Source organism: Struthio camelus, chromosome 6, assembly GCF_040807025.1.
Source record: "Struthio camelus isolate bStrCam1 chromosome 6, bStrCam1.hap1, whole genome shotgun sequence".
Lineage (NCBI taxonomy): Eukaryota > Metazoa > Chordata > Aves > Struthioniformes > Struthionidae > Struthio > Struthio camelus.
The window spans coordinates 19,843,245-19,860,438 of record NC_090947.1 but is presented as its reverse complement, the minus strand read 5'-3'; the positions used below and the strand labels follow the sequence as shown (position 1 = coordinate 19,860,438).

General features: G+C 41.7%; 1 protein-coding gene across 1 annotated transcript in view; it reads right to left on the bottom strand.

Moving 5' to 3' along the window:
* The window catches only part of TTN (titin), a 243,634-nt gene that overhangs the window by 29,799 nt on the left and 196,641 nt on the right, over positions 1 to 17,194 (bottom strand). Inside the window, 1 exon segment of the mRNA XM_068949560.1 lies at positions 34 to 17,139. Within this exon segment, the coding sequence (XP_068805661.1) occupies positions 34 to 17,139 (17,106 nt within the window).

Here is a 17,194-nt window from a genome sequence, read left to right as displayed (position 1 = left end):
ACATCACCAAATATTTTTCTTAGTGAAACATACCTGTTATTTTAGTTCCCTCCTTGGTCTCAGTAGGCACTCCAACACCATACTCATTTTCTCCAGAAACTCGGAAGTAGTAAATGGCACCTTCTTGCAAGCCAGTTACCTTGTATGAAAGGCGATGACAATTGTTTGTCACAGTGACCCATGCCTTTTTGCTAGCTTCTCGTTTTTCAATAACATAGTTCTTTACAGGTGCTCCACCATCATTTTCAGGAACATCCCAAGACAGCACAGCAGATTCCTTAGTTACATCTTTTGCAGTAATATTAGATGGTGGGCCAGGAGTATCGAGAACTTTGACAACTAAAGTCAAGGTGGCTGTGTTCAGGGTATTTTGTAATGTTAATGTGTATTTTCCAGAATCATTTCTTGTTGCTTTTTCAATAGTAAGAGATGTGCACTTATCTGAAGTATCGATGCTTGCTCGTGTACGAAGATCAGTTTCTGGTTTATTCCATGTTACATTTGGAACGGGTTTGCCTCTGAAAGGAACAGTCATTGTGAATGATCCACCAGCCTTTACAATTAAAGTCTTCCGCATTTCACTGTCAATATCAAAGGCAGGTTCTTCTTCTCTTTCCTTTGCCACCTGAGGTTCTGAGACATCACTCGGTTCACTGATACCAACTTTGTTGATGGATTTTACTCTAAAGACATATTCAGAGCCTGATATTAACCCAGTTACAGAGTATTCTGTTCCTCTCAAGTTTTGAATAGCGGTTGACCAGTCAGTTTCATCAGTTTTCTTGTATTCAACTGTGTATGCAGTTACAGGAGCACCTCCATCAAATAGTGGCTTTGTCCACGCAATTGTGATATTTGACCTTGTAGAATCCATAATCTTAGGTTTAGATGGCGGAGATGGCAGGAAAACTGGATCTTCTGCCCGTATCAGTGGTGTTGTTTCACTTGGAGGACTGAGACCGGCAGCATTTTCTGCATAAACCCGGAATTCATATTCACACCCTTCACGGAGACCAGATGATTTCACTCTTAAATCATAAACTGGTTTTTTGTTTACACGGATCCATCTTAGACTAGTTTTCTCACGTCTTTCAATTACATAGCCAGAGATTTCATTGCCTCCATCGTTCTCAGGTCTTGCCCAGCACAGAGTCATAGAATCTTTGCTCACACTAGTGATCTCTAAAGATGTAGGTGGACTTGGAACTGTAAATGGATCTAGGGCCTTGACGGCAATACTTTCCAGAGGCTCACCAACACCATATTTGTTAACTCCCATCACTCTAAAAATATACTCATTACCCTTAAGCAATTTTGTCACTTTACAGGATGTTGTTCTAAGCTCTGCTTCACAAAGTGTCCATGCAATTCTGCTGGTCTCGCGTTTTTCTACAACATAGTAATCTATATCTGCACCACCATTTTCTTGAGGGGGTGCCCATGATAAATGGCACTTTTCAGCAGTAAGGCCATTTATTTCTAATGGGCCTGCAGGTGGACCAGGTCTGTCAAGTACTTTGCAGTTGATTGCCAAAGATCTTGTTCCTGCAACATTTTGTAATGTTAGTACGTACTGTCCTGAATCGCATCGAATACAGTCCTTAATAGTTATTGCAGTGGCATGGTCTGTCGAGCATATTTCAACTCTAGCTTTTCCCTCTAGTTCCTTGCCATCCTTTGTCCACGAAACCACTGGTATTGGCCGTCCTGCAATATCAGCATTGACTTTAAACACTTCTCCAGCTTTCACAACTACAACATCCCTGAATTTGACATCCATCATAATTCTTGGAGCCTCGACATCATCTTTTACAGTCACAGGCCCGGTTGATTCAGATGGCTCACTAAAAAGTCCAGCAGCGTTCTTTGCAATCACGCGGAATTCATATCTCTGGTCTTCTGTAAGTCCGCCTACATCAAAGTATGTTTCTTGCACATTAGTAAAATTACACTTTAGCCAACGACCATCTGGCATCTCTCTGCGTTCAATAACATATCCTGTTACTTTAGCTCCACCATCATATTCTGGTTTAGTCCATTTCAGTGAGACACAGGTTCTTGTAATATTAGTAACTTCTGGTTGACCAGGAGGATCACATGGATCTCTTGCAGCAACTGGTTCACATGATTTACTACATTTGCCTATTCCTGCAATGTTTTCGGCATACACACGATATTCATACAGCAGTCCTTCCTCAAGACCTGTAACTTTCATCTGTGTATCAGGTATAAGGCTTTTGTTGACTTTTGTCCAAAGTATGCTGCTTCGTTCTTTACACTCCAGGTGATATCCTAGTACTCTGCTACCTCCATCATTAACTGGTACCTGCCAGGTTACAATCATGAAAGCTTTAGTTGCATGTGCCACATGAGGAGTTCCAGGTGGTCCTGGAGGCTTAAATGGATACTCTGCCACAACAGAGGGAGAATTAGCATAAGTACTCTTCCCATAACGGTTTTCTGCACAAATACGGAACTGATATTCAGATCCAGTGGTCAGTCGAGATACTTTAATTGATGTTCTTGCGACTGCTGCAGATACTACATCCCATGTTGTTGTGGTAGTTTCTCTCTTCTCCACAATGTAATTGCTAATATGGCACCCACCATCATATTCTGGAGGTTTCCAAGACAGAGTTATGCTATCAGCACTAACTTCGTCAATATGCACATCAGTTGGTGGTCCTGGTCTGTCAAGGACAACTACAGTTAAAGAAGCTGTTGTTGATCCAGCACTATTTGAAAGGTGTAATTCATAATGTCCCAAATCTTCATTTAAAGCTTCCTTGATGGATAGCAAAGTTGAAGTTTTCGATGTGTGAACATTTACCCTGGTTGTCTCTTTTAAGGGATTTCCATCCTTTTTCCAGGTAACAGTTGGAAGAGGTCGCCCTCTGAATGGCACATCAATCTTAAGATCATCTCCAGCTTTCACAGTGAATATGTTGAAAAGGAGTTCAGCAGAAGGCTGGATTTCAATATCTTTTGCAATGACTGGGACACCAAGTTCTCTTGGATCACTTTTTCCTTTTTCATTTACAGCAATCACTCTGAAACTGTACTCTTCTCCCATACTTAGGCCTGTTATTGTAGCTTCTAGTGTTTTCACTTGGGTACAGGCACTCCATTTTATACTTCCTTTAGTTTGCATTTCAACTATATAACCAGTAATCTTACTGCCACCATCACTCTCTGGCTTTTCCCATCTAATTGAAGCAGAGTTGCGAGTCACATCTACAAGAATTACCTTTGCAGGTGGGGAAGGTGGTTCAGAAACCTTAACTGGATCAGGTGTTTCTGCTGGTAAGCCTGCCCCATATTCATTTACAGCTAAAACACGGAAGTAATAACTACATCCTTCTTGTAGTTCAGTAATTTTGAAGGAATTCTTAGTGCAGTTGTTGGTAACTGTGGCATATGCCTTTCTTGTGGATTCTCTCTTTTCAACTATATAGTTGGTAATTTTAGCTCCACCATCAATAAGTGGTGGTTCCCAGGCTAATGTTACAAAGTCTTTCTTCACTTCTCTGATTGTCAAGTTTACGGGTGCACTAGGTGTATCAAGCACTCTGACGTTAACAAAAGCTGATTTTTTGCCACTGTTGTTCTCTAAAGTCAGATTGTATCTACCACTATCAAATCTATTCACGTTGTCAATGACCAGCATTGTATAGGAACCAGTGACTTCAATCTGAGCTCGATCACTAATTGTTCCTTCTGCTTTTTCCCATTTAACTTCAGGTTCTGGTCTTCCTTTGATGGTGACAAACAGACGTAATGTACCACTAGCACGTACAGTGACTACTTTTCTGAGATCTGCATCAAGTTCAATTTCAGGAGGTTCAATCTTGTCAGCTGCAATGACTGTACCAGGTATAATAGCAGGTTCTCCTACTCCTTCTGAGTTAATGGCACAGATGCGGAAGTTATACTCCTGGTTCTCTTTAAGTTTTGTTACAGTGAACTGTTTTCCTTGTAGTCCTGTTGGTGGAGTGCAGGTAGTCCATTCATCAGCAGCAGCTTCTTTTACTTCTACTACATATCCCTTGACAGGAGCACCACCATCATAAATGGGCTTACTCCAAGCAAGGGAAACTGATGACCTGGAAGTATCTGTAACCTTTGGATTGCTTGGTGGGCCTGGTGGGTACAATACATCACAGGCACGATAGAAAATAGATGGCTCACTGGGTTCCCCTACACCAGCAGCATTTTCAGCAGAAACTCTAAATTCATAGAAATGCCCATCACTAAGACCTGTTACTCTGAATCGCAAGTCTGTCAGCCTTTTCTTATTGCATTTGGTCCACCGGATACCATCTTTATCTCGTTTTTCAAGTATGTAACCTTCAATTTCAGCTCCCCCATTGTCTTCTGGGCGACCCCATGTTACGACCATAGAATCTTTTGTGATTGCTGAAACTTCAGGTCTTGAAGGAGGACCAGGGGGTTTGTATGGATTACGAGCCACAACTGGCTCAGATTCCAAGGGTTCTCCAGTTCCATATTTGTTCACCGCCATTATACGGAAAATGTACTCATTGCCTGCAAGGAGTCTGGTTACTTTGTGGTTAAGAGCCTGCACATCTGTAGCTACTTGTGTCCATGAAAGCCTGCTTGTCTCTCTCTTCTCAATGACATAATGTGAGATGTTAGAACCACCATCATGTAAAGGCGGAGCCCATGCCAAGTAGCATTTTTCTGCAGTGACGCCTGTAACCTTCAAAGGTCCTTCTGGGGGTCCTGGCCTGTCAAGCACTTTTACAGTGATTGGTATAGATTTTGTGCCACCAACATTTCTGAGGTTAAGAGTATAGTGACCTCCATCTACTCTTATACAGTCTTTGACAGTAAGAGTAGTTTTCTGAATGGTGGATTTAATTTCCATTCTTGCAGTTGCTTCTCCAAGGTCTTTACCATCTTTTGACCATGTGATGTCAGGAATAGGTTTGCCATGGATATCAGCCTCAAGAACAAAAGTTTCTCCAGCATGAACAACAATGACATCTTTGTATTTAGGATCCAGTGAAGCCCCTGGTGCTTCAATTTCATCTCTGGCGGTAATGGGCCCTGTGCTTTCAGATGGTTCACTCAAGCAACCAGCTGCATTCCTTGCAATTACTCTAAATTCATATCGTTGGTCTTCAACAAGACCACTAACCATAAATTCTGTTTCCAACACATTTGTAAAGCTGGCTTTCATCCAACGACCATCTGGTAGTTCTTTCTTTTCTACAATATATCCAGTTATTTTGCTTCCACCATCATATTCTGGTTTTTTCCACTTCAGTGTGACATTATTTCTTGTAACAACAATGGCCTCCGGGCGGCCAGGTGGGTCACATGGATCTCGGGCAACATACAATTCCGATACTTTGCTGACTTTGCCAATGCCAACAATGTTTTCAGCAGAAACTCTGAACTCATATTCAAGACCTTCTTCAAGGCCATCTGTTTTATATTTGGTGTCTGGAATGAGTGACTTGTTCTGTTTTGTCCAAAGAATGCTGTTCTTATCTTTACGTTCAAGGTGGTAGCCAAGAACTTTGCTTCCTCCATCATTAACGGGTTCATTCCATTGTACGATCATATAGTCCTTGGAAGCTGCTGTTACAAATGGAGTTCCAGGTGGCCCAGGCACCTTATATGGGTATTGCACAACAACAGGTTTAGAGTCCAAAGGAGAGCTCTTCCCATATCTATTTTCAGCAGAAATCCTGAATTGGTATTCAGAACCTGTTTTAAGCTTTGTTGCTTTGATAGTTGTCCTTGCAACAGTTGCTGAAACAATATTCCATGTGGTAGTGCTTGTGTCACGCTTTTCCACTATATAGTTGCTTATCTGACAGCCACCAGTATAATCAGGTGGATCCCATGATAAAACAACAAAGTCTGCACTAACTTCATCAAAGCGGACAGGTCCTCCCGGTGGGCCAGGCTTTTCCAGTACAATTATGCTTAGATGCTCTGTTGCTGTACCAGCTGCGTTCGATGCTGTTACTGTGTATTTACCAAAGTCATCTTTGTTGCTTTCTTTAATATGTAAGATAGTTGATGCTGATGTATCCTGAATATGTAATCTGGTTGTCTGTCTAAGTGGCTGGTCATCTTTTGTCCAAGTAATAGTAGGTTTGGGTCTACCTATAAATGGTACTTCTACCTTCAGATCTTCTCCAGCCTGTACACTGTATGTATTAAACATCAGCTTGAAACTTGGCTCAATTGTCAAATCTTTAGCTATCACAGGAACTCCAAGTGCTCTGGGATCACTTTTGCCTTTTTCATTGTAGGCAATCACACGGAATTGATATTCCTGTCCTGAACTCAGACCAGACACAACTGCATTGCATGCTTTGGTCTCACTAACAACACTCCATTTTTCTGTTCCTTTAGGCTGCATTTCAACAATATATCCCAAAATTCTGCTACCTCCATCATGTTCAGGTTTTTCCCACATAAGTGATGCACTTCTCTGAGTCACGTCTGTGAGTGTTACTTTCCCAGGAGGCAGAGGTGGCTCTGAGGCTTTGACAGCATCTGTGGTTTCAGCTGGAACACCAATTCCAAATTCGTTTTCAGCCATAACTCTGAAGTAATAAATTGCTCCTTCCGTAAGATTTTCAACTTTAAAGCTTGTCTTGCCACACTTAGTACTTACATTTGCAAATGCCTTCCTAGTTGACTCACGCTTGTCTATTATATAGTTCTTTACCTTTGCCCCACCATCAATAATTGGTGGTTCCCAAGATAATATGGCAGAATCTTTCTTTATATCCTTTACTACTAAGTTTTGTGGTGGTCCTGGCGTGTCCAAGACTTTTACTGTAACAAATGCAGTTTTAGAACCACTGCTGTTCTCCAACTTAAGAATGTACTTTCCAGCATCATTTCTATCACAGTTGTCAATTGAGAGTTGTGTGTAGTTTATGCCTTTATCAATTTGAACTTTTTCTGTGAATTCACCTTCTTCTCGAGACCATGTGATGTCAGGTGTTGGCCGGCCCCTGAATGGTATGTGAATCCTAGCAGACCCACCAGCTCTAACCACTACGCCTTTCCTTAGCTCTGAATCAATATCAAGTTCTGGAGCTTCAAGTTTATCCTCTGGTTTAATAGTACCAGGAACAGATGCAGCCTCTCCTACACCAACCTTGTTCAGGGCACATACTCGTAGTTTATATTCTTGATGTTCAGTAAGCTTTGGGATTTCAAATCGAGTGGCACGCACACCTGTCTGTGGAGTAACGAGTGACCATTCATCTTCATCTGCTTTGCAGATTTCTACAAGGTATCCCTGGATCTCAGAACCACCATCATAAATAGGTTTACTCCAACCAAGAGTAACTGAACTTTTGGTGGTATCCACAACATGAGCATTTGTAGGTGGACCAGGCTTGAACATGGGGTCACAAGCTTTAAAGTAAGGGGAAACTTGGCTTGGTTCACCCACTCCAGCAGCATTTTCAGCAGAAACTCTGAATTCATACTCATGATCCTCTGTTAATCCTGTAACTCTTAATCGAAGATCTGTAATTCGGCGTTTATTACATTTTATCCATCTGATGCCGGCTCGGTCTCTCTTTTCTACAATGTAACCAATGATTTCACTGCCTCCATCGCTATCTGGTCGGCTCCAGCAGATAGTCATAGAATCCTTTGTGATGTTGGTAATTTCCAAGGCCTTTGGTGGGCCAGGGACTACAAAAGGATTTTTCATCATTACTGGCACAGATTCTAATGGCTCACCAATCCCGTATTTGTTAACTGCCATAATACGGAAAACATATTCATTTCCTTCCAAGAGTTTTGTTACTTTCAGCATTGTAGGTACAACCTCTGAAGCAACAACAGTCCATGCTAGGCGACTAGTTTCTCTCTTCTCTACAATGTAATGAGAAATATCACTGCCACCATCATGAAGAGGAGGAGCCCATGCCAATGAACATTTTTCAGCTGTAACTCCAGTCACTTGAACTGGGCCTTGTGGAGGTCCTGGCCTGTCCAGGACTTTTACATTTACTGGTACTGTCTTTGTCCCTGCAACATTAGAGGCTTCTAAAATGTACTGCCCACCATCAACTCTAATAGCATCTTTTACAATCATTAATGCACTGAAATCTGTGTTCTTTATTTCACATCTAGCAGTTTCTTCAAGTTCTTTATCTCCTTTGTACCACTTAATTGTTGGCAGTGGCTTTCCGTGAACATCAGCCTCAAGTCTGAAAGTTTCACCAGCATTTACAACAATTGTATCTTTGTACTTTGGATCCATTGAAATTCGTGGAAGTTCAACTTCATCCCTTGCTGTTATTGGTCCTGTACTGTCAGAAGGTTTGCTCATTGCACCTGCAGCATTCTTTGCAATTACTCTAAATTCATATCTTTGGTCTTCAGTAAGCCCTGTTACAGTGAACTGAGTTTCAATGACATTTGTGAAGCTAGCTTTCATCCAGCGACCATCTGGTAAGTCACGTTTCTCTACAATGTAACCAGTAATCTTACTACCACCATCATATTCTGGTTTGGTCCACTGCAGAGTGATAGAGCTCCTTTTTATTATTATAGCTTCCGGGCGTCCTGGAGGATCACATGGGTCACGAGCTATGTAGCACTCAGAAACTTTACTTGTTTTGCCAATACCAACAATATTTTCTGCTGAAACTCTATATTCATATTCTATTCCTTCTTCGAGGTTAGTTGTCTTAAAACTTGTGTCCTGAATAATAGTCTTGTTTACTTTAGTCCATAAAATGCTGTTTTTCTCCTTTTTCTCAAGATGGTAGCCCAAAACTCTACTGCCACCATCACTGATTGGTTCATGCCACTGTACAACCATGGAGTCTTTTGTAACAGTTGTCACAAATGGTGTACCAGGAGGTCCTGGTTCTTTGTAGGGGTACTGTGCTACAACTGCTGCAGATTCCAAAGCAAAGCTCTGCCCATACCTGTTCTCAGCAAATATTCTGAACTGATACTCTGAACCAGTTTTCAGTTTAGCCACCTTCAGGGTAGTTCTTGCAACAGTAGCTGAAACTATTTCCCATACAGTGGTTGTTGTATCTCTCTTATGAACTACATAGTTGGTGATTTGGCAGCCTCCCGTGTATGCTGGGGGATTCCATGATATTGTAATGCTTTCTGCACTTATTTCATCAAACTGCACAGGCCCCACTGGAGGGTCAGGTTTGTCTAGAGTTATAACTTCAATAGAGGCAGACTTTTGCCCAACAACATTAGCCACTGTGATTTCATATGTGCCGCTGTCCTCTTTGCTAGTTTCTTTAATATTCAAAATAGTCAGATCAGTCAAATCGCTAACATTGACTCTGGTTGTCTGCCTTAATGGCTGGCCATCTTTTACCCAGGTAACAGTTGGTTTAGGTCGACCTTTAATTGGTACTTCTACTTTCAGATCTTGTCCCACTTGGATACTATAGCTATGAAAAGCAGGTCTTACATCAGGTTCAATTACCAGGTCTTTGGCGACTATTGGAACTGCAAGCGCTCTAGGATCACTCTTACCCTTTTCATTTACAGCCATTACTCTAAAAAGATATTCTTCCCCTTGAGTTAGGTTAGTAATGACTGCTTCAAGTGTTTTTACGCGAGTACACTCTGACCATTTCTCACTGCCCTTTGCTTGCATTTCAACAATGTATTGTATGATTTTGCTGCCACCATCATGTTCAGGTTTTGCCCAGCTTAGTGAGACACTATTTCTTGTAACATCATCCACTGTTATTTTCCCAGGCGGCTGTGGAACTTCAGCAACTTTAATCGGGTCACTGGTTTCTGCAGGGAGGCCAATTCCATATTCATTCTCAGCAGAGATTCTAAAGAAGTAATAGCAGCCCTCCTGAAGTTGATCTACTTTCCATGAAGTCTTATGGCAGTTTGTCACAACAGCTGTGTACGCCTTTCTTGTTGCTTCACGCTTTTCAATAATGTAATTCTTTATTTTTGCTCCACCATCCAAGAGAGGAGGCTCCCATGAAAGTGAAACAGAGTCTTTAGTGATCTCTCTGATTTTTAAATTAACAGGTGCACTTGGGGTATCCAATACTCTTACACTGACAAAGGCAGACTTTGTTCCACTGCTGTTTTCTAAAGTCAGAGTATATTTTCCAGTATCAAATCTGTTAACATTGTCTAGAACCAGGGAAGTAAAGCTGCTAGTGGTATCGATAATAGCTGCCTCTCTGATCTCGCCATCCATTTTACCCCATTTTACTTCAGGTGTTGGACGACCTCTGATAGGAACAAACAATCTTAAGGAACCACCTGCCCGTACATTTACAATCTTCCTTAATTCCATGTCAAGGTCAAGGTCTGGTGGTTCCATCTTTTCTTCGACGATAACAGAACCAGGAACATCTGCATGCTCTCCAACTCCCGCTCTATTGACAGCACAGATACGGAATTTGTATTCATGTTTTTCTACTAATTTTTCTACTTCCATATGAGTGTTCTTAATTCCAGTTGGAGGGGTACAAATTGCCCATTCACCATCACTTACATCACATTTTTCCACAATGTATCCCTGAATTTCAGAGCCACCGTCATAGATAGGTTTACCCCATGAAAGGAAAACTGAAGATCTTGTAACATCCACAACCTTAGGATTATTGGGTGGACCTGGCTTGTAAATAGGATCACATGCCTTATAGTAAGTGGAAGGTGGGCTTGGTTCACTAAGACCAGCAGCATTTTCAGCTGAAACTCTGTACTCGTAATCATGATTTTCTATAAGTCCAGTCACTCTGTATCGCAGTTCACTTATCAGGCGTTTGTTACATCTTGTCCAGCGAATACCTTCCTTATCTCGTTTTTCAAGGACATAGCCTAGGATTTCACTACCACCATCTGAGGCTGGTCTTTCCCATACAACTATCATAGAATCCTTGGTAACAGTTGTGACTTCTGGGGCCTTTGGTGGAAGCGGCACCACGAATGGATTCTTTGCAAGTACCGGTTCAGATTCAAGAGGTTCACCAACACCATATTTATTTACTGCCATGATGCGGAAAACATATTCATTTCCTTCTAAAAGTTTGGTAACTTTGCAATTAAGGGTTTGCACATTTGAATCGACAACAGTCCAAACCAAGCGACTGGTTTCTCTTTTTTCTATGACATAATGTGAGATATCACTACCACCATCTTGTAGTGGAGGTTTCCAGGCCAACATGCATTTTTCAGCAGTAATGCCTGTAATTTCAACAGGTCCTTCAGGTGGTCCAGGTCTATCAAGAACCTTGACGTTAACAGGAACTTTCTTTTCACCCGCAGCATTCTTTGCCAGTAATACATACTGACCACTGTCAACTCTAATGGCTTCCTTTACACTAAGGCTTGTTGCAAAATCAGTACTTTTTATTTCCATTCGAGCAGTATTTGTCAGCTCGTGATCACCTTTTAGCCACTGAATGGAAGGTATTGGTTTGCCGTGAACATCAGCATCAAGCTTGAACGACTCACCAGCATGTACTATGATGGTGTCTTTGTATTTTGGATCCATACTTATCTGAGGTGGTTCTACTTCATCTCTTGCTGTAATTGCCCCTGAGCTCTCGGAAGGTTCACTGAAAACACCTGCAGCATTTCGTGCTATAACACGGAACTCGTACCTCTGGTTTTCAACAAGGCCAGTTACTTCAAATTGGGTATCAATGACATTTGTAAAACTCGCTTTCATCCAGCGACCATCTGGTAGCTCCTTCTTTTCAACAACATAGCCTGTGATTTTACTTCCACCATCATACACAGGTTTCTTCCACTGAAGTGTTACTGAGCTTCTTGTGACAATAATAGGTTCTGGACGACCTGGAGGGTCACATGGGTCATGCGCAGTATAGCATTCAGATGTTCTACTTGCCTTTCCAATGCCCACTATGTTTTCTGCATAAACTCTGAATTCATATTCAAGACCTTCCTCAAGGCCACTTGTCTTAAATTTAGTATCTGGAATAGGTGTTTTATTCAACTTAGACCACAGAATGCTATTTCTTTCTTTGCGCTCCAAGTGGTAGCCAATGATCTTGCTACCACCATCATTGACTGGTTCATTCCATTGTACCACCATACTGTCTTTTGACATAGTTGTTACAAAAGGTGTTCCAGGGGGACCAGGAACTTTGTATGGGTATTGGGCTATGATTGGCTCAGAAGTGAGGTAGGTGCTCTTTCCATATCGGTTCTCAGCTGCAATTCTGAACTGATATTCACAGCCAGTCTTTAATCGACATGCTTTTATTGTTGTTCTTGCAACAGTGGCTGACACGATCTGCCAAGATGTGGTAGAAGTGTCCCGCTTTTCTACGGTATAATTATTGATAGAGCTGCCACCATCATACTTTGGTGGTTCCCAGGAAATAGTAATACTATCTGCTGTTACTTCATCTACTTTTACTGGTCCAGTCGGAGGTCCTGGTTTGTCAAGAACGACAATATTTAGGATCTCAGTTGCTTCACCTGCAGAGTTTGTAAGTTTAACCAAATATGCTCCCACATCTTCTTTGCAAGCTTCTTTTATTGTTAACAGTGTGTTGTTTTCTGAACTTTCTGCATTTACTCTTGTAGTCTGCTTCAGTGCCACGTCATCTTTATGCCAAAACACTGCTGGTTTGGGTCGACCAACAAAAGGAACATCAACCTTTAAGTCCTCTCCTGCTAGAACACTGAAAGTGGTAAACAGCAGTTTGAAAGCTGGTGGAATCACAAGATCTTTGGCAACAACTGGTATACCCAGCTGGCGAGGATCACTAATACCTTTTTCATTCTGAGCTGAAACACGGAAGGTGTATTCTTCACCTTGGATCAATCCTGTGATAGTGGCTTCAGTAACTTTTACCGTAGCACAAGTGGACCACTTCTCACTGCCTTTGCTTTGCATTTCTACAATGTAGCCCAGAATTCTGCTACCACCATCATGTTCAGGTTTTTCCCAAGACAAGGAAACGCTGTTTCTTGTCACATCCAACAAAGTTATTTTCCCTGGTGGAAGTGGTCTTTCTGATACTTTTACTGACTCCGAAGTTTCAACTGGAAGGCCTATTCCATATTCATTTTCAGCTAGGACTCTGAAGTAATAGTTGCAGCCTTCTTGCAGTGCATCAACTTTCCAGCTAGTCTTGTGGCAATTGGCATTAACAGTTGAATAAGCTTTTCTTGTTGACTCACGCTTTTCAACAATATAATTTTTTATTTTAGATCCACCATCTATGAGAGGAGGCTCCCATGTTAGTGTAACTGATGATTTTGTAACTTCTTTTATTTTCAAATCTTGAGGTGCCCCAGGAGTATCAAGAACTCTGACATTCACAAATGCTGACTTACTGCCTGAACTGTTTTCGATTGTCAGTATGTATTTGCCACTATCAAATCTATTTACATTTTCAACAATAAGTAAAGTATAAGAGCTTGTTGATTCAATGCTCGCTCTATCCAAAGATGCTCCATGTTCTCTTGTCCATTTTACTTCAGGTGCTGGTCTTCCTTTAATTGGGACAAAGAGCCTTAGAGTACAGCAGGCTCGGATAGTGACAACTTTACGTAGCTCTGCATCGAGCTCAATCTCTGGAGGTAGCACTCTTTCTTCAGCTTTTGGAGTTCCAGGAACAAGAGCAGGTTCTCCAAGACCTTCAGAGTTCATAGCATATATCCGGATCTTATACTCTTGATTTTCCTTCAGGTCAGTGATGGTAAAGGAAGTGGCTTTTAAACCTACTGGTGGAGTTACAATCTTCCACTCGTCTTCTTCAGGTAGTGCTATCTCAACCATGTAACCTGTGATTTCTGAACCACCATCATATATTGGTTTGTTCCATGCTATTGTAATTGAGGACTTGCTGCTATCCAAAACACGAGGATTACCTGGGGGACCAGGCTTAAATACAGTATCACAAGCTTTATAGAATGGACTGCTTGGGCTTGGCTCACTAAGTCCAGCAGCATTTTCAGCCATGACTCTGTATTCATATTCATGGCCTTCTGTCAGTCCGGACACTTTATAACGTAAGTCAGTAACAATCCGTTTGTTACACTTCACCCAGCGTAGACCAGCTCTGTCACGACGTTCCACAATATAGTTAGTTATTGGGCTCCCACCGTCTGAATCAGGATGGCCCCAGCAGACAACCATAGAATCCTTTGTAATTGCTGTAACTTCAGGTGTTTTAGGTGGATCAGGTGGCACATACGGATTTACTGCAAGAACAGGCTCTGATTCCAGAGGCTCACCAACTCCGTATTTGTTAACAGCCATAACACGGAAAACATACTCATTGCCCTTCAACAGCTTAGTAACCTTCAGTTTAGTTAACGGAACTTCTGTGGCTACAGTTGTCCATGCCAATCTACTGGTTTCACGTTTTTCAACAACATAATGGTCAATCTTTGCACCTCCATCATCCAGTGGAGGTAACCATGACAGCACACATTTTTCTGCAGTGACTTCAGACACAGCTAAAGGCCCTTCTGGGGGACCAGGTCTATCAAGAACTTTAACATTGAATATATGCTTGGCAAAGCCACCAGGATTAGATGCAGTAAGTGTATAGGCACCACCATCTCTTCTTGAAGAATCTTTGTTAATAAGAACAGTAGAGAAATCTGCTATTTTTATTTCTAATTTTGCTGTGTCTTCAAGTTCTTTTTCTCCTTTTGTCCATGTCATAGTTGGTGGAGGGCGACCTGAAACATCAGCTTCAAGTCTGAAAACTTCACCTGCTTTCAGTACTAAAGTGTCCTTGTATTTAGCATCCACCATTATCTTTGGTGCTTCAATGTCATCTCTACATGTTATGGCATCTGATGGCTCAGAGGGCTGGCTAACAGCACCACCAGCATTCCTAGCAATCACACGGAATTCATATGCAGCATCTTCTGTCAAACCACTTACAGTGAATTCAGTCTCTAGTATATTGCTGAAATTAGCTTTCAGCCAACGGCCATTAGGAAGGTCTCTTTTTTCAACAGTGTAGCCAGTGATCTTAAAACCTCCAGTATATTCTGGTTTAGTCCACTTCAATGTCACTGCATGTCTTGTAATATTCAGAGGAATTGGCTTACCAGGTGGATCTATTGGGTCTAAGGCAAAGACAGGCTCAGATGGCTTGCTTGGCTTACTTTTGCCAGCCAGATTTTCTGCTATGACACGGAATTCATACGCAATGCCATCAGTAAGTCCAGTTGATTTAAAGATATTGCCTGATACCAGCATTTTACTTACAGTCTGCCAAAGAATGCTATTTCGTTCTTTTCTTTCAATATGATAACCCAGAATTGGGCTTCCACCATCAGTAAGTGGCTCATTCCAGCTAATGGTCATGGTTTCTTTTGTGACTGCAATCACCTGAGGAGTACCAGGAGGCCCAGGTACCTTAAATGGATAGTTGGCAACTATAGACTCTGAAGTAATAGCTGGACCAATTCCATATCTGTTTTGAGCTTTAACACGGAACTGATACTCAACTCCAGTATTAAGACGAGTGGCTTTAAACATGGTACGTATCACTGTGGTTGCCAGTTCAGTCCACGTGGTACTGTCAGTTTGACGCATTTCTATGATATAGTTACTTATGGGTACACCTCCATCATTCAAAGGAGGCTGCCATGAGAACGTTACAAAGTCAGATGAAATTTCATCAAATTTGATTGGTCCTGTAGGAGGCCCAGGTATATCATGAACTTGAACTGTGATAACTTCACTAACTTCTCCAACAATATTTTTAGCTGAGAGTGGGTATCGGCCACTATCGCTTCGTATACATTCATTGATGTTTAATATGGTGGCAGTTGCGGTATTTTCATAATTAACCCTTTGTGTTTGCTTAAGTATCTGGTCTTCTTTCTTCCAAATCACAGTTGGTCTTGGACGACCAAGCACAGGGATCTCAATCTTGATATTGTCACCAGCTTTGGCAATGACTGTTTTCTGGTAGATACCGCGGAGATCAAACTCTGGAAGCATTGTTTGCTCTTTGATAATAACTGGCCTGCTTTCCCTTGGGGCACTTCTTCCGGCACTGTTAACCGCCATAACCTGGAAAGTATACTCTTCATTTTCAGTTAGATTCTTTACTACACAGTCCAGTGTTTTCACTGTTGTGATGTGCGTCCACTGATTGGAACCTTTCCTCTGGGCTTCAATTACGTATCCAGTGATCTTGCTGCCACCATCATGTTCTGGTTTTGGCCAAGCCAGGCTAACTGAGTTCCGTGTTACATCCATAATATTGAGGCTCTCAGGTGGTGATGGTGCTTCAGAAGCTCTTACTGGTTCTGCAGTTTCAGCTGGTTCACCAATACCAAACTCATTTTCAGCCAGCACTCTGAAATAGTATTCACACCCCTCAGCCAAATTGGGAATTCTTAGGGAACACTTCTGACAGTTGGTTGTGACTGTTGAATATGCTTTTCGAGTTGATTCACGTTTCTCAACAATATAGTTTGTTATACGTGAACCACCATCTATCAGAGGCATATCCCACTGGAGGGTGATGCTGTCTTTGGTTATTTCTCTAGGCTTAAGGTTTATTGGTGGACCTGGGGTATCCAAAACTTTTACATTTACAAAGCCAGTCTTCTTACCAGCAGCATTTTCTAGAGTCATTATGTATTTTCCTGCATCATATCTGGTGCACTCTGTGACAATCAAGAGTGTAAAAGAGTCTGTATTTTCAATGCTAGCACGTCCTTTGAGTGAAACATCATCTTTTGTCCATGTGACTTCTGGAGTTGGACGTCCTTTAATCGGCACAAAAATTCGAATAGTTAGTCCTGCTCTCACAACAAGTGTTCTTCTCAGCTCAGCATCTAATTCAAAGTCAGGAATCTCTTCCCGGTCTTTGATTTCAACACTTGGAATTATTGCTGGCTCACCAATGCCTACAGCGTTCATGGCAGAGATTCTGAAATTGTATTTGGCTCCTGGCTGCAGATGAGCAACAACAAACTGGGTGATTCTTAACGCTGTCCCTGTCGTGTCTTTTACCCATTCTTCTTCTCCTTCCTTTTGATGCTCCACTATATAGCCAATGATGTCAAGTCCACCATCATAGTGAGGCTTGCCCCAGGCTAAAGATGCACTTGTCTTTGTAGTATCAGTCACTCTTGGATTGGCAGGTGGACCTGGTGGGTCTGAAAAGTGAGGAAAAGATAAAATACCACATTATATTAGATAATTATATTAAAG